The following is a 20,468-nucleotide window of genomic DNA, read 5'->3' on the forward strand; positions in this document are numbered from 1 at the left end:
TTTCTTTCTCAAATAGTTGTGTATATACAAATTAATTTTTCCTACAAAATATAGAAGGAAAATAAATGAATAAAGATAGTTCCATCCTAATTAATCACTAAAATTAAAATGGACTTAAAGCAACCAATTTCAATCATTTCAATGCATTCTAAAGTACAAACTCATAAATCAAAGCAACTAAATTCACATATCAATGGTTAATTTTAAAAGTAAGCAAAATTAATTCATGTTATTATAATTTTGATCATTATCGCATACATATCATCAAATTTTATTTCCATATTTCAAACACTTTACACATTTGAAATTACCCATGCCTAGTTACGCGGTACGCAAAGTTCTAGTTAAGCACATCTAAAAATCTTATATCATCTAAAAATTAGGGTATTCTAATTAAACTTCCATGAAATTATCCTAACAATTAATTTAGAAAATTTGCATGTATCTGAGTGTAACTAGTGTCCGTATTCCATTACTAATTAACAACACTGTTATTCATAATTTGAAATGCGCAGCTTAAATCTTAACAACAATTCATTCCAAAGTCATCAAATTCGGCAGCGTTGTTCTGTATTGATTCTTGTTCCATAAAATTCAAAAACAAAGGGCAATATTAATTTATTTTTTCCATAAAACTCAAAAATAATAGTTAGAGAAAAAAGGAGGAGGGAATTGATTTAGGCACATCTATAATTCTTGTATTTTTTAAAAATAAAAAGAAGAAAAAAAAGCAGGGTTTGAGTTCACATACAATGATGTAACAAGGGTTTGAGTTCACACACAATAACTGCCACAGATCTATAAAGATTTGAACTGATGAATATATATAATTAATAAGACTAAGATTGGCGGTCTTCGAGCTAGTTCTGGACTATATTCACATTGCTCAGAACCACCATAACCATTAACTCTTACTTCATTGCTTAATTTCAGCAGCAACACCAGTACCACCTATAACAGTATATCAATTACAGATTTATCGAATTTCTCCTAACTTAAGAATTTTTTCCAATATGCAAACAACAAAATCAATTTTTAACAATATCACCAAATCAAATGTGTTGCATTAGCATCAATTTTTAACCATATATAGAAAATTGAAGTTAGATGAAAAGAAATCCTCAACGAAGATAACAGCCAAAAGAAATATCATAACAAGGCTTCCCATACTTGCGTGCTCCGCAAGTTTAGGGGAAATATCAATTTTGATTACCCTTGTAGCAAGAATCTAAAATAGTTTTTTTTTTTATTTTCTAGAAAGCATTCTGCTTCACCTAAACACATATATTCAAGTTTAGGAGAGCTATTGCGCTTACCTTGATAGCAAGAACTAAATAGTTTTTCTTCTTTTTACGAACAAAGATCCTGTCTAAAAACTTTTAAGGCTAGCAAATGATTAAAATAACAAGTCATTTGAGATCTCATTTTATTATTAACTTTGAAAATCATGGTCTAATGTTCATGATAATCTCAATGCTTTTTTACAAAAATGAGCAATAAGAAGAAAGGGTCATCTAAGAAGTAAACAGTAGAGAGTAAAAATCAAAATTGAACAAGTGAACATCAGATCTAGAAAAGCAAGGACCTTTTTAAGTCTTGCAACTTCTTCAAGGGTCTGTGAATTCATAACGGCAGCCTGCACACAGCACAAAAGCAGTATATTCAAAATGTTTATAATTTATTTTTTAAGCAGTATATTCACAATGTTTATTACACACTGAATGGAATGGCCCTCCAATGTGGTTGTTGCTAAGATCACTGCATAAGAAACAGAAAATTTAATTTCTAGTTCAAATAATTACACAATTAGTGCTTAAGAGGTACTGAACTCTCTCGATTAATCAAACAGAACAATGTTTAACATGTCACTCATCAGTAAACACAATAATGAAGTCAAAACAGTAGAAATTTCATGAAATATTTACAATGAATTTGCAAACTCAATTTCACATGGACATCAAGCTAAAGTAGACAATAATAAAAACAAGTTATACCTCTCCAATAAATTCCACTGTTGTAAACTTATTGTCAATCCCAGAGGTACCTTCGAAGACCGAATCAATGTAGCAAAACAATGAATAAACTTCATCCCAGTTTTCATGATAGCATCCCTAAATGATAATAGCACGTGCATGTTGGAGTTAGGCAGTAACCACTCACCTGAACAACAGCTTTCTCACCATCAACTTCTAGAACTTGTCCACGCCGAGAAGTTCCATCCCCTAACCGAATATTAACAATCTCTTGAAATTTTGGTCCCTATTGCAGTTGATCAGTATAAAATTCAGTCACACCGCGTAGAAAGTGATACATTTCATTGAGAAAAGTTCAAAACTCTAGAATATGCAATAAGCATAGCATCAAAACTAGTCATTACTTTAACTTTATCAAGAATAACCAACGGTACAGCAACACCAGACACAGTTCTGTATTCTACAACATCAAAAAACAATCTTATTCTTGCCAATGTGATAAACTGATCAACCCAATAACCATTCAAAAATACTTTTCTTCCCCACAATGACAAGCACAAAATAGAAATGGTAATTTGCTAATTCATCAACCAGTGAAACACAATGTTTACCACTTCATAGCATTTGATATTCAATAACCATCTACAGTTTAGGAGCATTATTTTCTTTTAACTATTTTTTCAATCAAATTGTTGCTCGTCACTTTCAAAAGTTTCTTCCGAACCTTAAAATTTGAAATCGGACAAAACGTCCAAATTATGTATTGCGATACAATAAGAGAAGGAACGAACCTCTACACCGGTTTTGGCTTGGAAGTTGACAAAGGAATTCCTCTACTGCGGAATGCAATCCCTAGCGGCGGATCTGAATGGTAAGGAAGGAAAGGAGAGGAAAGGAAGGAAAGGAAGCTGACCTGGATTGTCGTAGAGGAAAGCGTTGACGATTTTGGTGGAGACGACACAAAGGACGACAAGGAGAGGAAGCTGGAAGAGACGTCACCGGAGGAAATCGTCGCTGTAGGAGATGTCGTCAATGGAGATCGATGCCGGAGGAGATGTCACCGGAGAAGATCGTCAGAGAACACAAGAGGATCGGAGATTATCGCAGAGGCCATCCAGGAGAACAGTGTTTCAATAGTAAGGGTTTATGAAATTAGGGAAGTTTTATACTTAGGTGATAATGGCGGTTCAAAACCACCTTAATTATAAAAACCGCCACAATTCCAAAAATAAATTATGGCATCAATGAAAAATGCCAGAATATACAAATATTATGGCGGTTCTTCAAAACCGCAATAATATAAATACCATTTTAACATGTTTTTTTTGTAGTGCCTGTGTATTATTCCCTCTCATTTTCTCATCTATGTTCATCACTTCACCCCAATTCTCATTTGGATATGCTCTGAACTTAACAGAATGAACATTCATTTTATTTCCAATTTTGGCTTATTAACAATGTGTATTAGTCTTTACTTGTCTTCCCCTTAACATATGTTATTATGTTTTGATATTTCTTCATGCGTCGTTTAGGAAAAGAAAATTTAAAAGCTGAGTAATTTTATGGTTCTCCAAGTCTTTTGCTGATGGATTTCCAAATATTTTTATAGAAAATGCAGAAGAGCTTCGAGGTCAACATGTTGCTTTTCTGTGAGAAAAACTTTGAATTTAGAACTGTGGCATGCTTGTACTGGCCCTCTTATCTCTTTGCCTCAAGTGGGAAGTCTTGTTTATTACTTTTCCCAAGGACATAGTGAGCAGGTACATTTCTTCTTCTGATAAAATTTTCAGTGCTAATTCTAATGCTAAATCTTCATTAGTGCTTCAATCAATCTGAATGAAACACTAAAGTTGCTGGCATAGTAGTAAAGACACAATATCTTCATTAATCTCCTTTTTTCATATTAGGGAGAAGGATTCCCTTTTGGGGTAAAAATATTAATGATGCAGAAGAATTGCTAGTTGTTACTAGTGTGACAAGCTTCTTTTGTGAATTTAACCATTCAAGATTTTGGTTTATCTTAGGAACTTTTCAATTCTGATTGGTTGAGCTTAGTTTTGTTTACTTAAGCCATGTGTGTTTGGTGTGGACCCTTTTGTGTTGTGAATCTAAAACAGGTGGAAGCTTCCACCAGAAGACCAACAACATCTCAGATTCCAAACTATCCAAACCTTCCATCTCAGTTGCCTTGCCAAGTTCAAAATGTCAAACTATTCAAACTGATGACTTCCGTGCTTGCTGTCTCTCGCCGGAGTTATAGTTGGCTCTTGGAAGGTATATTATCTTACTCTAAAGCAGTTGCTTACCCGCTTCTTTAGTTATTATGAAGATGTTCAATTGATTTTATTAAAATGGCTTTGGTTAAGTGGCATTGTTTTTGGAAGATATCTCTTGTCACATTATATTATAGGTAGCACTCCATGCATTTAATGTGCATATTTTGTTTCAGTAACTGTGTTGGCCTACAAAATGTTGTTAATTTCCTATTTTTATTAGAATTCTTAGTATTGATGCTCATGCCATATGGTTGGAAGATGTGATATGAGTTTTTGAAAGAGTATGAGAAAGACTTCTAAAGATATTTGCAGTTTATGTTTGAATGAAAGAGTATTGTGTAATGTGGTTCTCCTCTTTAGGTCACCTAGTTTGTGCTCATTTTAATTGCCTGACAGTTGGGTTTTACTTTTGAATTAGGTAGCTAAATATACGTGTCATTCCTTGTGTTTTTTCTTCAATTTGATTTTCCTGTACGTGAGTGTTTCTTATCAATTCTTTGGTTCAACTTAATGGGTTCTTGTGAGATTTCATAAAAAAAATGTGTCTAATGCTTGATCATGTGTTTCTTGATCTATTAATTCTTTGTATCTAGGATATTTATAGGGTAATCTGGGAACACAGCAAATCACAAGCTTGGCCGCAGAGGATCTCATCTCTCAAAGCTAAGCACTACTGTTATCGGAGAAAGGCCACAAAAATCAAGTTCAAGAGTCCACACTGTACAATCCAAGAGGTTTTGTGAGGCTCTAAATAATAGCAAAAATTATGAAGGAAGTCTTGAATGAGGCAAACTTACTTGATCTGTCTGCCAGTTTTACTGAAGGAAGAAGTGGCAATCATGAATTAAGTTTTTTTAATTCTTTTTTTATTTGTTAGTTCTAGAATTAAACCGCTATATAGGTGATGCTTAAGTAGCAAGTTCCTTTATTACTAATTTTCATATGGGGTATTCGACCTCTTTGCTTTTGAAATTTCAAAACATTTCAACCATATAAAATGTATCATTATTCTTTGTAGGTCAAATATCTCGATTTTATTTGACGGTTACACTTAAATTATCCAAGTTCATGTCTCATCTGTGAAATATAAGGATGTTTTCCTGTTTGAGATATTAGAGGATAATCGACCAACAATGAAACATGAAGTTCCGTGCAATTCACCAATCATCAATAATACCATCTAATCAATAAGAGGTGCAATAACACAAATTAGTTGGACAACACAACTCTCTATTGTCTGAAATGTTTATTAAGCAACCAACTTCTTTTATATCTTGTATCTTGTACATACCACTCTACCTCGTAGATAACTTCACATCAGAACACTAACTCTTATCACCTGTAAAATGAATTTGGTATAAATAAATGCTCCACTTTTAAGTGTGTACTCGTCATAGCTCTATTATTGTTAGTTGTGCTAGCTCTGGCCTCTAGGTTCCTTTTGCAGAGGTGGAAGATTTGTTTTCCACATAATTGGAGGCCTGATTGTGTTGGCAAAATCTTATCTTGAGATTAAATATTTCAAGTGAAAACAAATCTTGCGAGTTTTTGCCAAGCTCAGTTGGTGGCATAAAGCAATTTTTGAACCAAAAAAGAAATTTCCCACTAAGTGGGAGACCTAGTAGACAAAACAATGTCATTGTGCTCTATTATAAAAAAATAAATATTAATTTATATAATATAAATGTAAAATATAGCAAGTTTATTTTCTTAATCAATTTAAATTATGTTTTAAATATCAATTTAGTTGTCCAATAATTTGATTTTATTGTCAATACAAACAAGATAGATATAGGAAATTATGCATATTTTGTTTACATTGTAAATCATGTATAAATATAGTTTCTTTATATAATTAATGAACTTGTATTCCTTATCTATAAGGAGGATTACTATTGAAACCAAGTATTCTCATTGAGGGAATGTTTTACAAAAGAGGACAACTTTGGTGAAAAAGAAAAGCTTATGTGGTAGATTGCTTAAGCTTCTCTTCTACAAGCTCAATGCAACGGGACAAAAGAAGTTCAAATGGATTCAAAGTACACACAATGTCAACTGCAAGCTGATTATAATCATCCTTGATCTCTATCATAATCCCACTCACCAAGGTGCGGAAAGGATGCAGCCATTCATTGTAGGCCTTCACTAAATTGCTCCTAGATAATACTCCAGTGCGGTTTGTCTTTCCTGATACAAATAAGGACCAAAACCTTCAATTTTAAGTTTGATTGAATCTGCCATTAGCCAAAAGCAAAATTTTGTCCCACTAGACAGGATCAACAACGTGATCAGACAATGAAGTGATATCATAAATTGTTTACACTTTTTTAATAAAAAGTTAATCTTATCTCCTGTTATAGAAAAATCCATCATTCAAGCGGTTCATTAACTATAGGTTGCTACTCATTAACTACTACTCTCTGAGCATTAGCTGATAAATCATAGACGTTATAGAGAAATTCTTACAAACTACTAGTTTAACATCTCATTGTTAGGCACGCTAACAATATAAGCAGTCTTACTTTGTTTAAGATATATTCATCTATCTATAGATTCCACTAAATTTTACGTATGCGAAAATAATACATTGTAAACTTGTGCTATAATCTATACGTTTTGATGTTACATACCTATAGATTCTATCATCAGTACAAATCTGTATAGGTTGAGAGCTGACAAAACATGTTTGGGATGATACATAATGCCATAAGAATGCTATTAAGGTAGATGCACTTCATTCAAGCTGCCAAAATAAAACACATGAAAGTGATGAAACATGAAGGAATTGCATCCCTCGCGTCACGGAGGGAAGGAGGTCCACCCCGTCGGGGCCTTAGAATTGACTCCACCAACTCAAGAACACTTGGAGTCCAAAATGGATATCGAGATGCGTTTCATTATTAGAGTCTAGGGATTCTTTTATGGATGTACTGTTGCAAAATTCCATGTGCATTTTCCTCCGGACAATATTGATGAAAATGGCAATATGCAATAATAATAATAATAATAATAATAATAATAATAATAATAAATATAAAAATAAAAAACTGCTGGCAAATATTGGAATTAGTAGCTAAAATTTTTCTATCAAATAAGAAGGACAAATCTTTCAAATTAACAGACCAACTTATTGCAAACTTCATATATAGGATTTGCAATCCCAACAGCTCTGTGAAATACATTCTAAGGTTCTCCATCATCTGCGTCATCTGAATCCAAAGTCACAGCCTTCAACACATTCAGAATGATCGAAACAGCCACTTGTACTTGCTCAAAATGACGCCTCTTGATGGAGGTAAAGACTAAAAAGAAGAAATAAGCATAAGCAAATGCTTGCAAGTAATATGGTTCCAAATCATTGCCAGTATGTGTGCATATATACTCATCCCAAAAATAACATTTAGCCTTTGAAGTTCATCAACAAATGCACTTCATCAAGTCAATACAAAACTAATATTAAGTCGTTAGGAATGTTCTCCACTAGTTTTTATGATGAAATAAACAAGGCCAAAAGCACATTATGTTGCAAGAAATTCATATCAAGTATCATTCTTCTATCACATTTGTAATTGAAATCTGATTGGCAGCATTTTTGCATTTTTTAAAAAATCATTTTTAAGTTGATCCCATTATTTGCTTAGAAAGCTCAATTGGTCGTACTCAACTCCAGCATTAAAGCCAGGATCAAAAAGCTAAAAGATACGAGTATCTTCTTTACACAATTCATTAATACTTTTCCTAATGAGGCCCCATTTCCAGGCAAAATAGCAACTCCAGAAGCTCCAGCAAGGTAGCAACAATCCCCAAATTGATGCTTAAATTTTTTATTTTGTCAAAATTAACAACTAATATAAAATCCCAGAAATCAAACTAAATTACATTAATTACAAAAATCACAATAATGCTATAATAGTTAAAATCATAGAAATCACAGAGAGAATGTTATCGAAGGGAGAGGCTGACGACGGTGATGAAGAATGAGGAAGACGGCGACGCTCTCTGGAACGCACAAGATGGCGATGCTCTTTGACGCAACGACATTCTCCTCGACTGGTGAGGCGCGTGCGAAAACTGCGGTGACCTTGGCAAGGCGCCGTGGAGGAAGCTTCTTTGTCTTCTTTACCGGAAAAAAGAGGCGAGATTGAAGAGAAGAAAGGGAGATATAAAGTGATACGAAGGGATATAAAAAAAAGGGATATGAAGGGATACGTGAGAAACCAGCAAACTAAACAATAAAGTGATTTTTTTTTAGTATAATCCACATTTTTTTTGTATGAATGATTTATTAGGGTTTATGGCTATGGAGAGATAAATAATTTTGTTAAATGTGTTTTTATTTTTGTTTTTTAGATTATTTAAATTTTGAAATGGTAAAATTAAACAATTTGATTAATCTAAAAGAGTATTTTTGTTTAACATATAAAAAAGGGTATTTAACTCTTTTACAATATTAAATAAAAAAATAATTTTTATTTTTATTAAATTATAAAGATATTTTAGTAAAATTAGTGATATAATATATATATTTTTTTAAAATAAAATTAGGTATTGAAATGGAAAATAAATTCTACATAACTTATTGTTATTTATCCATATTTTACATGTATTGAGTATAAATTTATCATCATACCAAAACAAGCATCTTGAGTTTATCACTATAATTTTGATTATGACCATCTATCACAAAATTGTGTATGTTAAATCAAGAATTAATAAATTATCTTGTAATAACAAACATAATTTATAATTTTCTATTATAACTTATTTTCTTGTGAACATTGTAGGATTGAACGTCAAAGATTATAATTAGCAATTTATGATTATTCAAACAAAAACAACTGATGATTAATTCAATCATAAACAAAAATCAGATCAAATACAAAAGGAAATTGTCGCACATTACTATATATCATATTAAAAATGGAAGAATTTCCTCTTTAATGCCAAACGACTACAACAATTAAAGGTACAACGACTAACTTATTAAAAGAGAAATTATTTTAACATTGAAAAAGAGATCAATCTTTATAAAAGAAAAACTCGTCCAAAGAAAAAGATAACTATTCGAGCCATATTTGATATCATACATATAGTTTTTGATTTCTTGTTTTTGAGTGTAGTTTTTTGCTTTCTTTTTTTAAAATTCTATTTAATTTGTAAAAAATTAATTAAATTTAATTAGTTTAGCAAAATTTTTATAAAGTAATTAATTAAATTTCACATAACTATAAAAAAATACTTCATATAATTAAAAAATTGACTACAAACAACGTCTTTAAAAAAGATTGGAATCATGTAGAAGTATTCCCCTCTCTGTATTGAAATTAAAGTATAAGTTTGTGGCGTTGAAAATAAAATAAGATTACAGGTACAACTTTCTTTCTTTTACTTGGGCTAAATAGAAGGCCAATACTATAGTGCTGAAAGGAAAATTTTTCAATTAATGCTAAAAGTATGTGTAATAGAAGAAAAAACAATACGTGTTTACCTTGTTAATAAAGTTTCGGACAATTCTGTAGCATGTCCAGAAAATACTATATAAGGTAATTAATTAGTTGAAGATGATTATGATCTTGGGCTTTTTTTGATGGTCAAGCAATAATTTGATAAAATAATTGGGTTGATACCATAGTTTGGTGTTTTTGGTTGTATTATAGAAAAAAAATGAAGTGATTAAAATTTATGATGGATTATATTGACGATGGAGTTATAAAGATTTTTTTTTAATATATTTTTGAAAATTTTCTGTTGAGTTGATAATTTTTTGTCAGTTTAACATAATATGCATTTTTTTATTGAGGGAGATAGTAATTATTAATTTAGTTATTGAAATTGTTATGATAAAAGAAACTAAAATTATTAAAAAAAAAATTATTATACTAAATGTGTGTTTAGATTGTTTAGATTTTTAGTATTATTTTGGGTTATAAATTAATAATTAGTATCACCCTCAATAAAAAGAAAAATGAACTGCATACTATGTCAAACTGACCCAAAAGTTAACAATTCAATAACAAACTTCCAATAATATATTTACAAAAAAATTCATTTACAACTCCATAATCATTACAACCCGTCATATATTTTATTTACTTCATCTTATTCAATAATACAACTGAAAAAACCAAACTTCAGTGCGAGTCCAAATATTTTTCGGATCCTAAAAAAAACTCAATACCATAATCATCATTATTAATGCAATTTCTCTTCATCAACTGATTAATTGTACTTAATTCTCATACATCACACTGTTATTATGCAAAAATTGTCGGAGATTTTAGCAACAATCTAAACACGCTTTTTTTCTTTTCCTATGCCACATACTTGATGAATGATTTGGTGGTTCTCACTTGTTTTTTCACCAATTGTGGTGAAAACTTAAATCAACGGTTAGATCATTATTAAATTTGATTCAATGGTGAGTTATATTTTGTCAATTATAATCAATTTTTTTTGCAATTAATGGTATATGAATTACGGCCCAATAGAATTTGTTATTTCGATAAAAAATTTTGTTAAATCCTAAATTTCACCCACACACAAAATTGAATTTCATAATTTCCAACTAGTTAAACACATAATTGTCTCCCTTCATCAACATGTAACATCATCATCATCATCTTCTTCTTCTTCTTCTCTTCTTCACTCTGTTAAAGTTCAACTATACATTTCCTAAGTTTCATATTTTACACCCTTACAAGCTTATTTTTTTTATCAAATTTACTGCGTATATCTTATCTCTCAATCTCTGCGAGGAAGCAATCTGAATTCCAATATCTAATGAGGTAGGTTTTTCATCAATGTGAAACCCTAAGTCACACTCTTAGGATTAATTTTGATAGACTTCTTGCATCATGCCATCAAATACCTAGCCTAAAATTAGGTTATTTCTAGCATTATTTACTTATTTAATTAGATTATTATTTATCAACTGCAAGCAATGTTAAATTATTAACGACTTTAGACAAGGAGAAAATTGTCGAAACTGTATTCTTGTTGGGTGCATAGCATCGGTGGAAGACAGTCACCTATATGGGGACGATAGTGGCGACGAATATTGTTGACTCATCGATTGTTCTAGAAATTCTCTCTTTTGCACTACCCGTTTCCATTATCTGAATTGTCCCCTGTTCGGTTTTGGCACAAAATTTTCTAATTTTGTAGTTTTTGTTGTGGTGGACGAGAATATAGGTATTTTACATTGCAGTGGTGGACCAAATCTAGCAAACTTCTCTATCTCCATGACTTATCAGTAGACCAAAAAAAGCTTCACCTCTATGAGATAACACTAACCCTGTGCTTTGTATTTTTCATTTTGTCACTTCATGTTTAACTTATGATTTTTATTGATTATTCTATTTGTAATTGTGACTTCAACTGAAACTAGTTTTGATTTTAAAGTAACTACTACAACTTAACTTCCTACAATAATGTGTTGAAAAGGATAAAGATTGTGTGTTGCTTATTATGCTGCAAATTGAAAATTAGTTCCACTTTATCGAAAAATCTAACTAAGAATGCATTATGCATTCATATATATCTTCAATTGTTTTTGAACTTATACAAATCTTGAGGAGGGGTTGGCTTCAAATCTTCTTGTGTATATAATTATCAGTTTCGCTAAAGTACTTTACATTAATTAATGCATTCTTCTTTGAAGGTAAATGATTCTGAGTTTTTAGTGAGTTGACGAAGTAAATTTCACTCATAATATTTATCATTTATTGTGTTAAAGACAAATTGAAGGGCTTTGATATAATTCTTCTAAATTGCATAATATGTAAAGCTTAAATGAGCTTCCTTTTAATATAAATAAATCAATTTAAATAAATATTATCTTTTTCTTAATGCTATAATATAGATGATCAACACTGAAGTTATATAACATCTGATTTGAAACTATTACAATGCTCTTTGTGACTTAGATTTATGTTTCTAAAATATTTTTCTGTATTTTCTTTCCCAGGTTGCACAGTTTGAAATTTTGGATCACTAATGTAGATAATATCCATTTTTTCTACTAGTTATGAGTCTCAAAACAAAGGACTATTAATTAGAGCTTGATTAGTTATGTTATGCTATTTAATTTAATTTCATATTGTTATGCAGCCAATTAAGACTCAATAATTAGTATCTTTCACTTTATGTCCAACTTAAGGCCACAATTTCATGTTGCTAATACTCTTGGATTGTGATGTAATGTCATGTTATATACTATTGTGCATAAATTAATACTTAATGCTTTTATAATTATATGATTGTGTCACTGAGTAACATAAATAGTTGGCAATCAATACATGTTTAGTTTGCAAAAGTATGTTCATGAACTCTAAAAATAAATAGTGTCATGACTTCAAATACAAATCTTTCCGTCAGTAAATAAATATAAATTTGGAAAATTTTCATATAATAAAACTACAAAATTAAAAAATTTTTTGAGTGACTATTTTTTACTAACAAGATGCATTTTTGTAAGTCTCTTGTGTCTTATACTAGTGAAAAAGTAGTACTTTAAAATAGAAATATAATCACAAAACAGCAGACAACTTAGAATAATGGATTTAAAAGAGTCCATTGTTGTCTTTGTATGATCCATCACTAACTAACCTGGATAGCATAACTAATGAATGAATTGAAGTTAAAAGGATTGAGTTTTGCCATTGTATGATCTACCACCAACTCTTCAACCATCCGATCCCACTTACTACGGAGTACACCAACCTCGTAATCACCCAGCATGCACTTCTTAAACTGCGATGTGAATCTAGGATTACCTACATTACTCGTGGCATTGCGAATAAGGTGCCAAGCACATAGACGATGATGTGCATTAGAAAAAACTTTTTCGATTGCATTTTTCATTGAAAGGGCACCATCTGTGATAACTGAAATTGGGGCCTTCCCCTTCATTGCTTCCAGAAAACTTTTTAACAACCAAATATATGTTTGCTCCGACTCATCACACACAAGAGCGGCTGCAAAGACAACTGTGTGGTTATAGTTATTAACACCCGAAAAAATGACAAGCGGACAATGATATTTATTCTTCTTGTAAGTAGCGTCAAAAGCCAATACATCACCAAACAATTGATAATCCATTTGGCTTATTCCATCACACCAAAATAAATTCTTTATCGAGTGAAACCTATCAACCTCATATCTTATAACCATGACAGGATCAATGGACTTCATCTTCCTCAAAAATTGAAGAGCTGCACTAGCATCACCCTTCAACCGTCAACGTTGTTGAGCGACTTGATTGTACAAGTCCCTGGGCAAAAAGGGAACATTGTGGTGACCACCAGATTGGCTTGAGAGTGCTGCAAAAATATGTGCAGTGCCTAATCCACCCTTCCTCATTATATTTATTTGCTCAATGTCTGCAGCAGGTATTTTTCTGTGACCAGGAAGCATTGCAGTAAAAATTGGAGGAAGAAGGTCGTGATTATGCAAATCAAAAAATTTTGAAACAATCCAGCGACCACTAACAACGTCAAATGACACCTAAATCTTTGCCTTACAGCCACACCTAGTTTCAGCTCTAGGCTCTTGTTTTCTGGTCTGCTTATTATCTGCCTTTTTTCGTCGGAAGCCCTCGCGACAACAAACAAAATTCTATCGATTGATTATCCTATTGTGCTTTCGCATCTTACTTTATCGACCACTAAATCCCTTTGACTTAGCAAATGCATTGTAGAAATCAAAAGCCACTCCTAGATCACTGAAATGATATCTTTTTATATCAACATCTACAATATTCAAGAACTCAGTCTTTCCTATGTCCTCCCACCCATCAATCTTATAAGATTCATCCAATTGATCAAAATGGGCACCTTCATTGGGTTCAGAAACACCAACTTCTGCATTTGCCAAGTTAGCATCCATGAAGATATCGTCGTCCAGGAGCTCATCATCGTTTCTCAATGGATTCTCCCGTGAAACCCGTCAACATTATTGGTGTCATCTACATAATCCTACATGAACAAATTAATTTAGACTAGGTATTTGATGGCATGATGAAAGAAATCTATCAAAATTAATCCTAAGAGTGTGACTTAGGGTTTCAGATTGATAAAAAACTACCTTGTTAGACATTGGGATTCAGATTGCTTCCTCGCAGAGATTGAGAAATAAGATATACGCCGTAAATTTGATAAAGAAATAAGCTTGTAAGGGTGTAAAATATGAAACTTATGAGATGTATAGTTGAACATCAACAGAGTGAAAAAGAAATAAATGATGATGTTGATGTTGACGAAGGAAGACAATTGTGTGTTTAACTAGTTGAAAATTATGAAATTCAATTTTGTGTGTGGGTGAAATTTAGGATTCAACAAAATTTTTTATGTAAATAACAAATTCTATTGGACCGTAGTTTATATACTATTAATTAAAAAAAATGATTATAATTGATAAAGTATAACTTACCATTGGATCAAATTTAATAATGATATAACCGCTGATTTAAGTTTTCACCACAATTAGTAAAAAAACAAGTCAGGACCAGCGAATCATTCATCCGCATATTTTCAGTATTAGCAGACAAATTTTTTCTTTCCACACGATAGTATAACCCTAAATAGAAAAGATAAAGTATTTCTTATTTTACTTGGAGAACTTGTAAAGGGATTGAAGAGCCGAAGAGTGATGTCAAAAGGATTAGGTAAAAAAAATTTTTTTTTCCCAATAATAATAGTGTTGATTGAACAATAGCTAGTAACAGGTCATTTATTGAAGATGTTGGTCACATGCTATTTTTTTTTTTTTTTGATGACTAGGCACATACTATTTTTAAAAGACGTGATTTTATCCCAATCATTTAAAACAATCTAATGCCTAAAACTTATAAATGTATTTTTACATTAAGATAAATTTTTCGTATAAAAAAAATTCTCTAAAATAAAAAGAACTATAAAGCTTTTACTTGCCACTTGTCAGGTTACCATGTTAATTTAAAATTTAGTTTGGTAAAATTTTTATTTTTTAAAAATAGTTTATAAAAATTAATTTTTAAAAGATAACTTTTTAAAAGTTATAATATTTATATTTGATAAATTAAATTAAAAATAATTTTTAATAAACACAAACAATATCAATTGCATTTCGTAAAATAATTTTTAAAATTTAAAAATATTATAATAGACATAAATATAAGCATTAAATTTAAAAATTAGTTAACATATGAGGTTATATTAGATTTTTAAATTTTGAAAAACACAATCCAACTTTAAAAAGTTCTATCTTAAGTGTTTTTAAAAGTATTCTAATATTTTAAAAGTTACAAGTACAAGCACATGATCATTTTGATTTATCAAACACAAAATGAGGAGTTTAAACTTTTAAAAAACACAAATACCTCTTCAAAAAATTTTACCAAACTAAATCTTAGTCATGTTTACACGCCATTCTGCTGAGCCATCGCCAGATCTATTTCGTCATACCTCCTAAATTCTGCTCTTTCTTTTTCGTCATGATCATCTGAAAGACTCCCGAAATTTATTAATTTTTAAGAATGAATTTTTATCGTCGGATGCCATTTATGCTGCTGTCATAGAACTCATGGAAGAAATGCAAAGGAAATTCTCAAGATAATTACAATAGAGAATTTTTTTGTGTTATAAGGTTTTTTAAAAAATTCCAAATTAAATTCACTTTAGACAGTCCAAAAATTAGACTCACCACATTTTTTATTCTATTCCAATAAATAAAATAAATCACTAACTTAAAAGGAAAAAATTTTGAGCCCAAACCTTAAAAACAAACAACTTTAAACAATCTAAATTTGATAAATAATAACTTTTTTTCAACTTTTCATATGGAGTTTTCACTTTTCAGTGCTCTAGAACATATAGGAGCATTGAATCGAGGGCCAAAATTATGCATAAATTTTACTATATTGATTTAAAGATAATTAGTGTCTCGAATCCCGATTCCTTACTCTCTACCAACTTCTTCGTTTGAGTCCCTTTTTTTTGGACATGGTGAGAAACGGGCAAAGCCGGCCCACACCCGAAGGATCCAAAACCCAAAACCCACCCAAACCCACACTCCCTAGTTTTCTCTCGGTTTTTGGTTTCAAGTGTTTTCAGAAAGCATAGTGATGAGATAGGCCCAATAAGGGTTATTGAACTTGAGTTAGTATATATAGTGCGTGTCATTGTCCTGGAGAGGAAAGCAGGAAATGGCTACCTTGGACGAAAGACCCTCTGCCAAGAGGTGGCTTCCTCTTGAAGCTAATCCTGACGTGATCAATCAGGTTCCTCAGCTAATCTGTTCTCTCTCTCTCTCTGTGTTTCTTCTTCAAAAGAGGAAAAAGTTTGACTTAATTGCATGAATTTCAGTTCCTATGGGGTCTTGGGCTTCCACCAGACGAAGCTGAATCCTGCGATGTTTATGGCTTAGACGATGACCTTCTTCAAATGGTTCCCAGCCCTGTTCTTGCCGTCCTTTTCCTTTATCCACTTACCTCTAAGGTTCACTTTTTTTTTTTCAAATAACATTATTTGAGCTGAATTCTGTGCCATTAAGTTAAAAAAAGGGATTCTATACTATAATCTTGTTCATTTTTGCTGCTTCTGATTTTATCAGAGCGAAGAAGAGAGGTTGCAACAGGAAAATGAAAAAAGGGTAAGTGGACATATCTCCTGGTATGATTATTCCTTTTTCCTTCTGTTCTTTGAGAATTTCTTTTCGCAAAATTGGATAATGGAACCAAAGAATCTGAATATTGGTTAGAATGTAAATGTATGATATATTAGGTCACTGATTATGTAGCTGCTGTTCCGGTGTAGGAAAATAGCAATAAAGTGTATTTTATGAAGCAAACTGTGGGTAATGCTTGTGGTACAATAGGGCTTCTTCATGCTCTTGGGAACATAACTTCTGAGATCAAGCTTGGTAAGCTTACTTCGTTCACATTAGTTGCCTAGTTAAAGGATTATTGGTGCATTGATCTACTGTTCTTTCTCATTTGTTTTCTGTTGATTTTGTTGTATGCTAGTTGAGGAGTCGTTCTTTGACAAGTTCTTCAAAACGACTGCAAGCATGGACCCAATGCAGGTTATTATTTCTTCCTGCCAATGCTTCCTTCCTTTCTTTCTTTCTCAAATTGCACAAATAATAGAGATTGACACTAATGGCTATCGAAATATAATGCTCATTTGCCATTTTCGGACATTTATGTGTTTCAGCGTGGTGTATTTCTCGAGAATGACAGAGAGATGGAAGTTGCTCATTCAGTGGCAGCAAGTGCTGGTGATACAGAGGTAGTTTTTCATTAAATTGATAATACATGGGTCATGGTTATGTGGAGTATGATATTGATAAATTAGTGATGCATATTTAATAAGATAAGGACCACCCACGCTGTCTCATCAAAAGATTCTGCATTTTGTATTCTATGAAGAAATAGTTAATGCATCTTGCAATGAAACGTTGTTTATGCAATGGAGCACAGTGGATACAAATTACCTGATTTGGACGGCATAGGGGATGGCGCATGATAAATGGAACTTTTTCACATACTGAAGTTATCTATGAGTAGGTCAAAACGTAGAATCTACTTCTCTAGGATTTCTGATAAGTGCTTTTTGTTCTCACTATAGGAAGTAGTAAAGATCCTTGTTACTTGCTGCGTTAATTTCAGAGAAGCTGTAGATTCTAGTAGAGAATTTGAAGCCCTTCAATCCTTAAAACAAAAAAATAAAATAAGAATTAAAAAAAAAATGAAAAACTAGTGAACCGTGAAGTTGAGTTTATGTTGGTTTGAAGGTAATGTGTATGCTAGAAATGTGAATTGATCTTTGATAATATAATTTCCATTCAACCACCCCATGATGTTTTACTGCCATGGGTGGAATTGACAGTATGATCCTTTGATAATACAGTTGCTCACGCCAACATCCCCAATAAAAGGGGGTTTATTTCAACTATTTTATTACTCCATCTCACCATTATTGTTGCGTTTAAAAAATTTGTACTGCAGGCATCAGACAATGTGGACACTCATTTCATCTGCTTTGTTTGTGTGGACGGTAAATTCTTTGTCTAGTTGATTTATTACTTTCTTCTTCTGTATTTGTTAAATTCAAAACAGTATGACAAGATACAATGGTTAATTGCAAGTTAACAGCAAGCGTGATTGTATTTAAATTATGGGAGGCAGCCAGTATGGGTCCTGTCTCAGAGCAATTCTGATCCTACATAAATTAGGTTTTTTTTTTTGTTTCTTTCGTCCCTTTTGCATTTTCCTGCATTTTAGTTTATTGATTTCTCTATAATTGTTTCATATGCAGGTGAACTCTATGAGCTTGATGGAAGAAAGTCGGGACCAATATCTCATGGCCCATCCTCACCAAGTACATTGTTGAAGGTAAGAATCTATGCATGTGAAATTGTACAGGCAATAACTGTATTGTTCCTTAAAGACATGCATTCTGAAAAAGGACCTGATTCAGTTTGCAAGTTCGTATAATGGAAAAGGAATAAGACCGAGTTAAACGCTGCATGAAAAACATTTTGATGTTGTTCCTATTGCGGAGAAGTTGTTTATGCTTTTTCACCTTGTTTTAGGAATCCATCTTATAGGAGAAATGTTTTGGTTTGTGCTTCAAATTTGAGTTTCGAAATCTTTCAAGGGAAGCCTCCAATAGCATCGGCCCTTTGGCAATATTTTCTAGGAAGCCAACATTCTTTCTATACATTGTTGCTCAGTGTTCATTCAGCACATACTTGTTTGTAAAATGCTGATTTCTTTGTCCCTATTTAATTATTTTTCTTCCCTATAAAGTTGGAGTGTTTGTGCTGAGTCCATTTCTTTATTTAATCATGTCTTAACTTGCAAAGTTTGTTACCTTTAGTTCTTACATATCTGCATTGCTTGCTTGATTTTTACACAATATCTAACATTATATAAAAAAAATAAAATTACAACAGGATGCAGCTAAAGTCATCCAAAGCATGATCCAGAAAAATCCAGAATCCTTGAACTTCAATGTCATTGCAATATCAAAGAAATCCGCAGATGGACAAAATTGAGGCTGTCAATTTGGGATTTTCGGGTTCGTAATGAAGCAGTTTTTAAAGTTATTTGCAGTATGATCCCTATGCAGCTCCTTGTTCACTTGGCTTGTGTGCGCCGAGATTTTTATTTTTCATTTGAGTGATCTACCAAGCCTAGTCTCTCTGGTTAATACTCTCCAACCACTTTGACTGAATCTTGGCTTTGGCTGCTTTAAATGATTCCTCTCCAAAATTGATCTCGTTATGTGGCACGTGTAGACGACCTCCAAGAATCATGGACCTCCAGCTCAACCATAACTGCTAACCTCACTTCTTCAATGTATTTGTGATTGTCAACCAGTAACAGCCTATATATTGTAACTTCATATAGGACACATCATGCAAATTATGTGTGGAAAATGGCGGTTCGAGCTTAAGTTGAGTGTAGCAAGGGAGAACTAGAACATATTGTGTGTGAGAGAGCTCTTTAAATCAAAGAATTTAGATTGCTTCAGCATAAAGTTACTATGTTAAATCTCACCTCTATTAAGCTACAACTACTTTATATATAGAAGGGTTAGTTACTAACTAATTCTAGAGCCTATGATAGCTGGCCTTAGTATAACTAACTTCTATATCAGCAGTTAGTTTCTAACTACAATAACACAAATATAACAGGAAGTGCACAACAAAATTGGTTAGGTGAACAATTGTATGTTCTCGTGCAAGAATATCTAAAAGAAAAGGGCTCAAGGTGGAAACTAATTCTTGAGAAACTTAACTACACATTCTTGAATCTACATGTAATCTAAATATTTATTTCAGAGTTTGGATAGTGGTGCACCCTACTATGAAGATGATATGTGCATCTTCGGATGAAGAAACTGTCCATTGGTTGACATGTGTTGTTAGGTTTCTCAAGGTTGGTCCTACTTTCGGTAAAAGTTAGCTAGTGTTGTATAGGAGTGGCAATGGGTAGGGTTTAAACCTAGCTCTAATCCTATCTGCGAATTGATTTTTTCACTAAAAGACCTGTAGGTTTATAACATGCTAACTCTAATTTTACCTACCCTCAATCTGTGGGTATCCAATCTTATTTGCGGGTCATTAAAAAAATGTAATGTTCAATACTTAGATGAGATATTGGAATTGTAATTTAGTATTTATATATTGCTAAATAGATTTGACTTATATTTAAATAGAACTGTTAAATTTCTAA

At 32.0% G+C, this 20,468-nt stretch overlaps 1 protein-coding gene and 1 long non-coding RNA gene across 4 annotated transcripts; one reads left to right on the forward strand and one right to left on the reverse strand.

Moving 5' to 3' along the window:
* Nucleotides 1-789: 789 nt before the first annotated feature.
* LOC130941126 (uncharacterized) lies at nt 790-3,145 on the reverse strand. Of its 3 annotated transcripts, none has more exons than XR_009070550.1 (4): nt 2,765-3,145; nt 2,161-2,259; nt 1,586-2,044; nt 790-951 (listed from the first exon to the last, which is right to left on the reverse strand). It is a non-coding gene; the product is annotated as an uncharacterized LOC130941126 (long non-coding RNA). The 3 variants fall into 3 exon arrangements; XR_009070549.1 differs by lacking the exon at nt 790-951 and having other exon boundaries at nt 1,399-1,636; nt 1,995-2,044; nt 2,765-3,138; XR_009070548.1 differs by lacking the exon at nt 790-951 and having other exon boundaries at nt 1,399-2,044; nt 2,765-3,138.
* A 13,285-nt stretch (nt 3,146-16,430) lies between these two features.
* Nucleotides 16,431-19,833, forward strand: LOC130944051 (ubiquitin carboxyl-terminal hydrolase 3-like). The gene is made up of 9 exons (XM_057872179.1): nt 16,431-16,505; nt 16,591-16,722; nt 16,838-16,876; nt 17,041-17,146; nt 17,250-17,308; nt 17,440-17,514; nt 18,234-18,282; nt 18,544-18,620; nt 19,184-19,833. The coding sequence occupies exons 1-9, from the start codon at nt 16,431-16,433 to the stop codon at nt 19,283-19,285; spliced, it is 714 nt and encodes a 237-aa protein (XP_057728162.1). The 3' UTR covers nt 19,286-19,833.
* The last annotated feature ends 635 nt before the right edge of the window (nt 19,834-20,468 follow it).

The sequence above is a fragment of the Arachis stenosperma genome, chromosome 1 (assembly GCF_014773155.1).
Source record: "Arachis stenosperma cultivar V10309 chromosome 1, arast.V10309.gnm1.PFL2, whole genome shotgun sequence".
Lineage (NCBI taxonomy): Eukaryota > Viridiplantae > Streptophyta > Magnoliopsida > Fabales > Fabaceae > Arachis > Arachis stenosperma.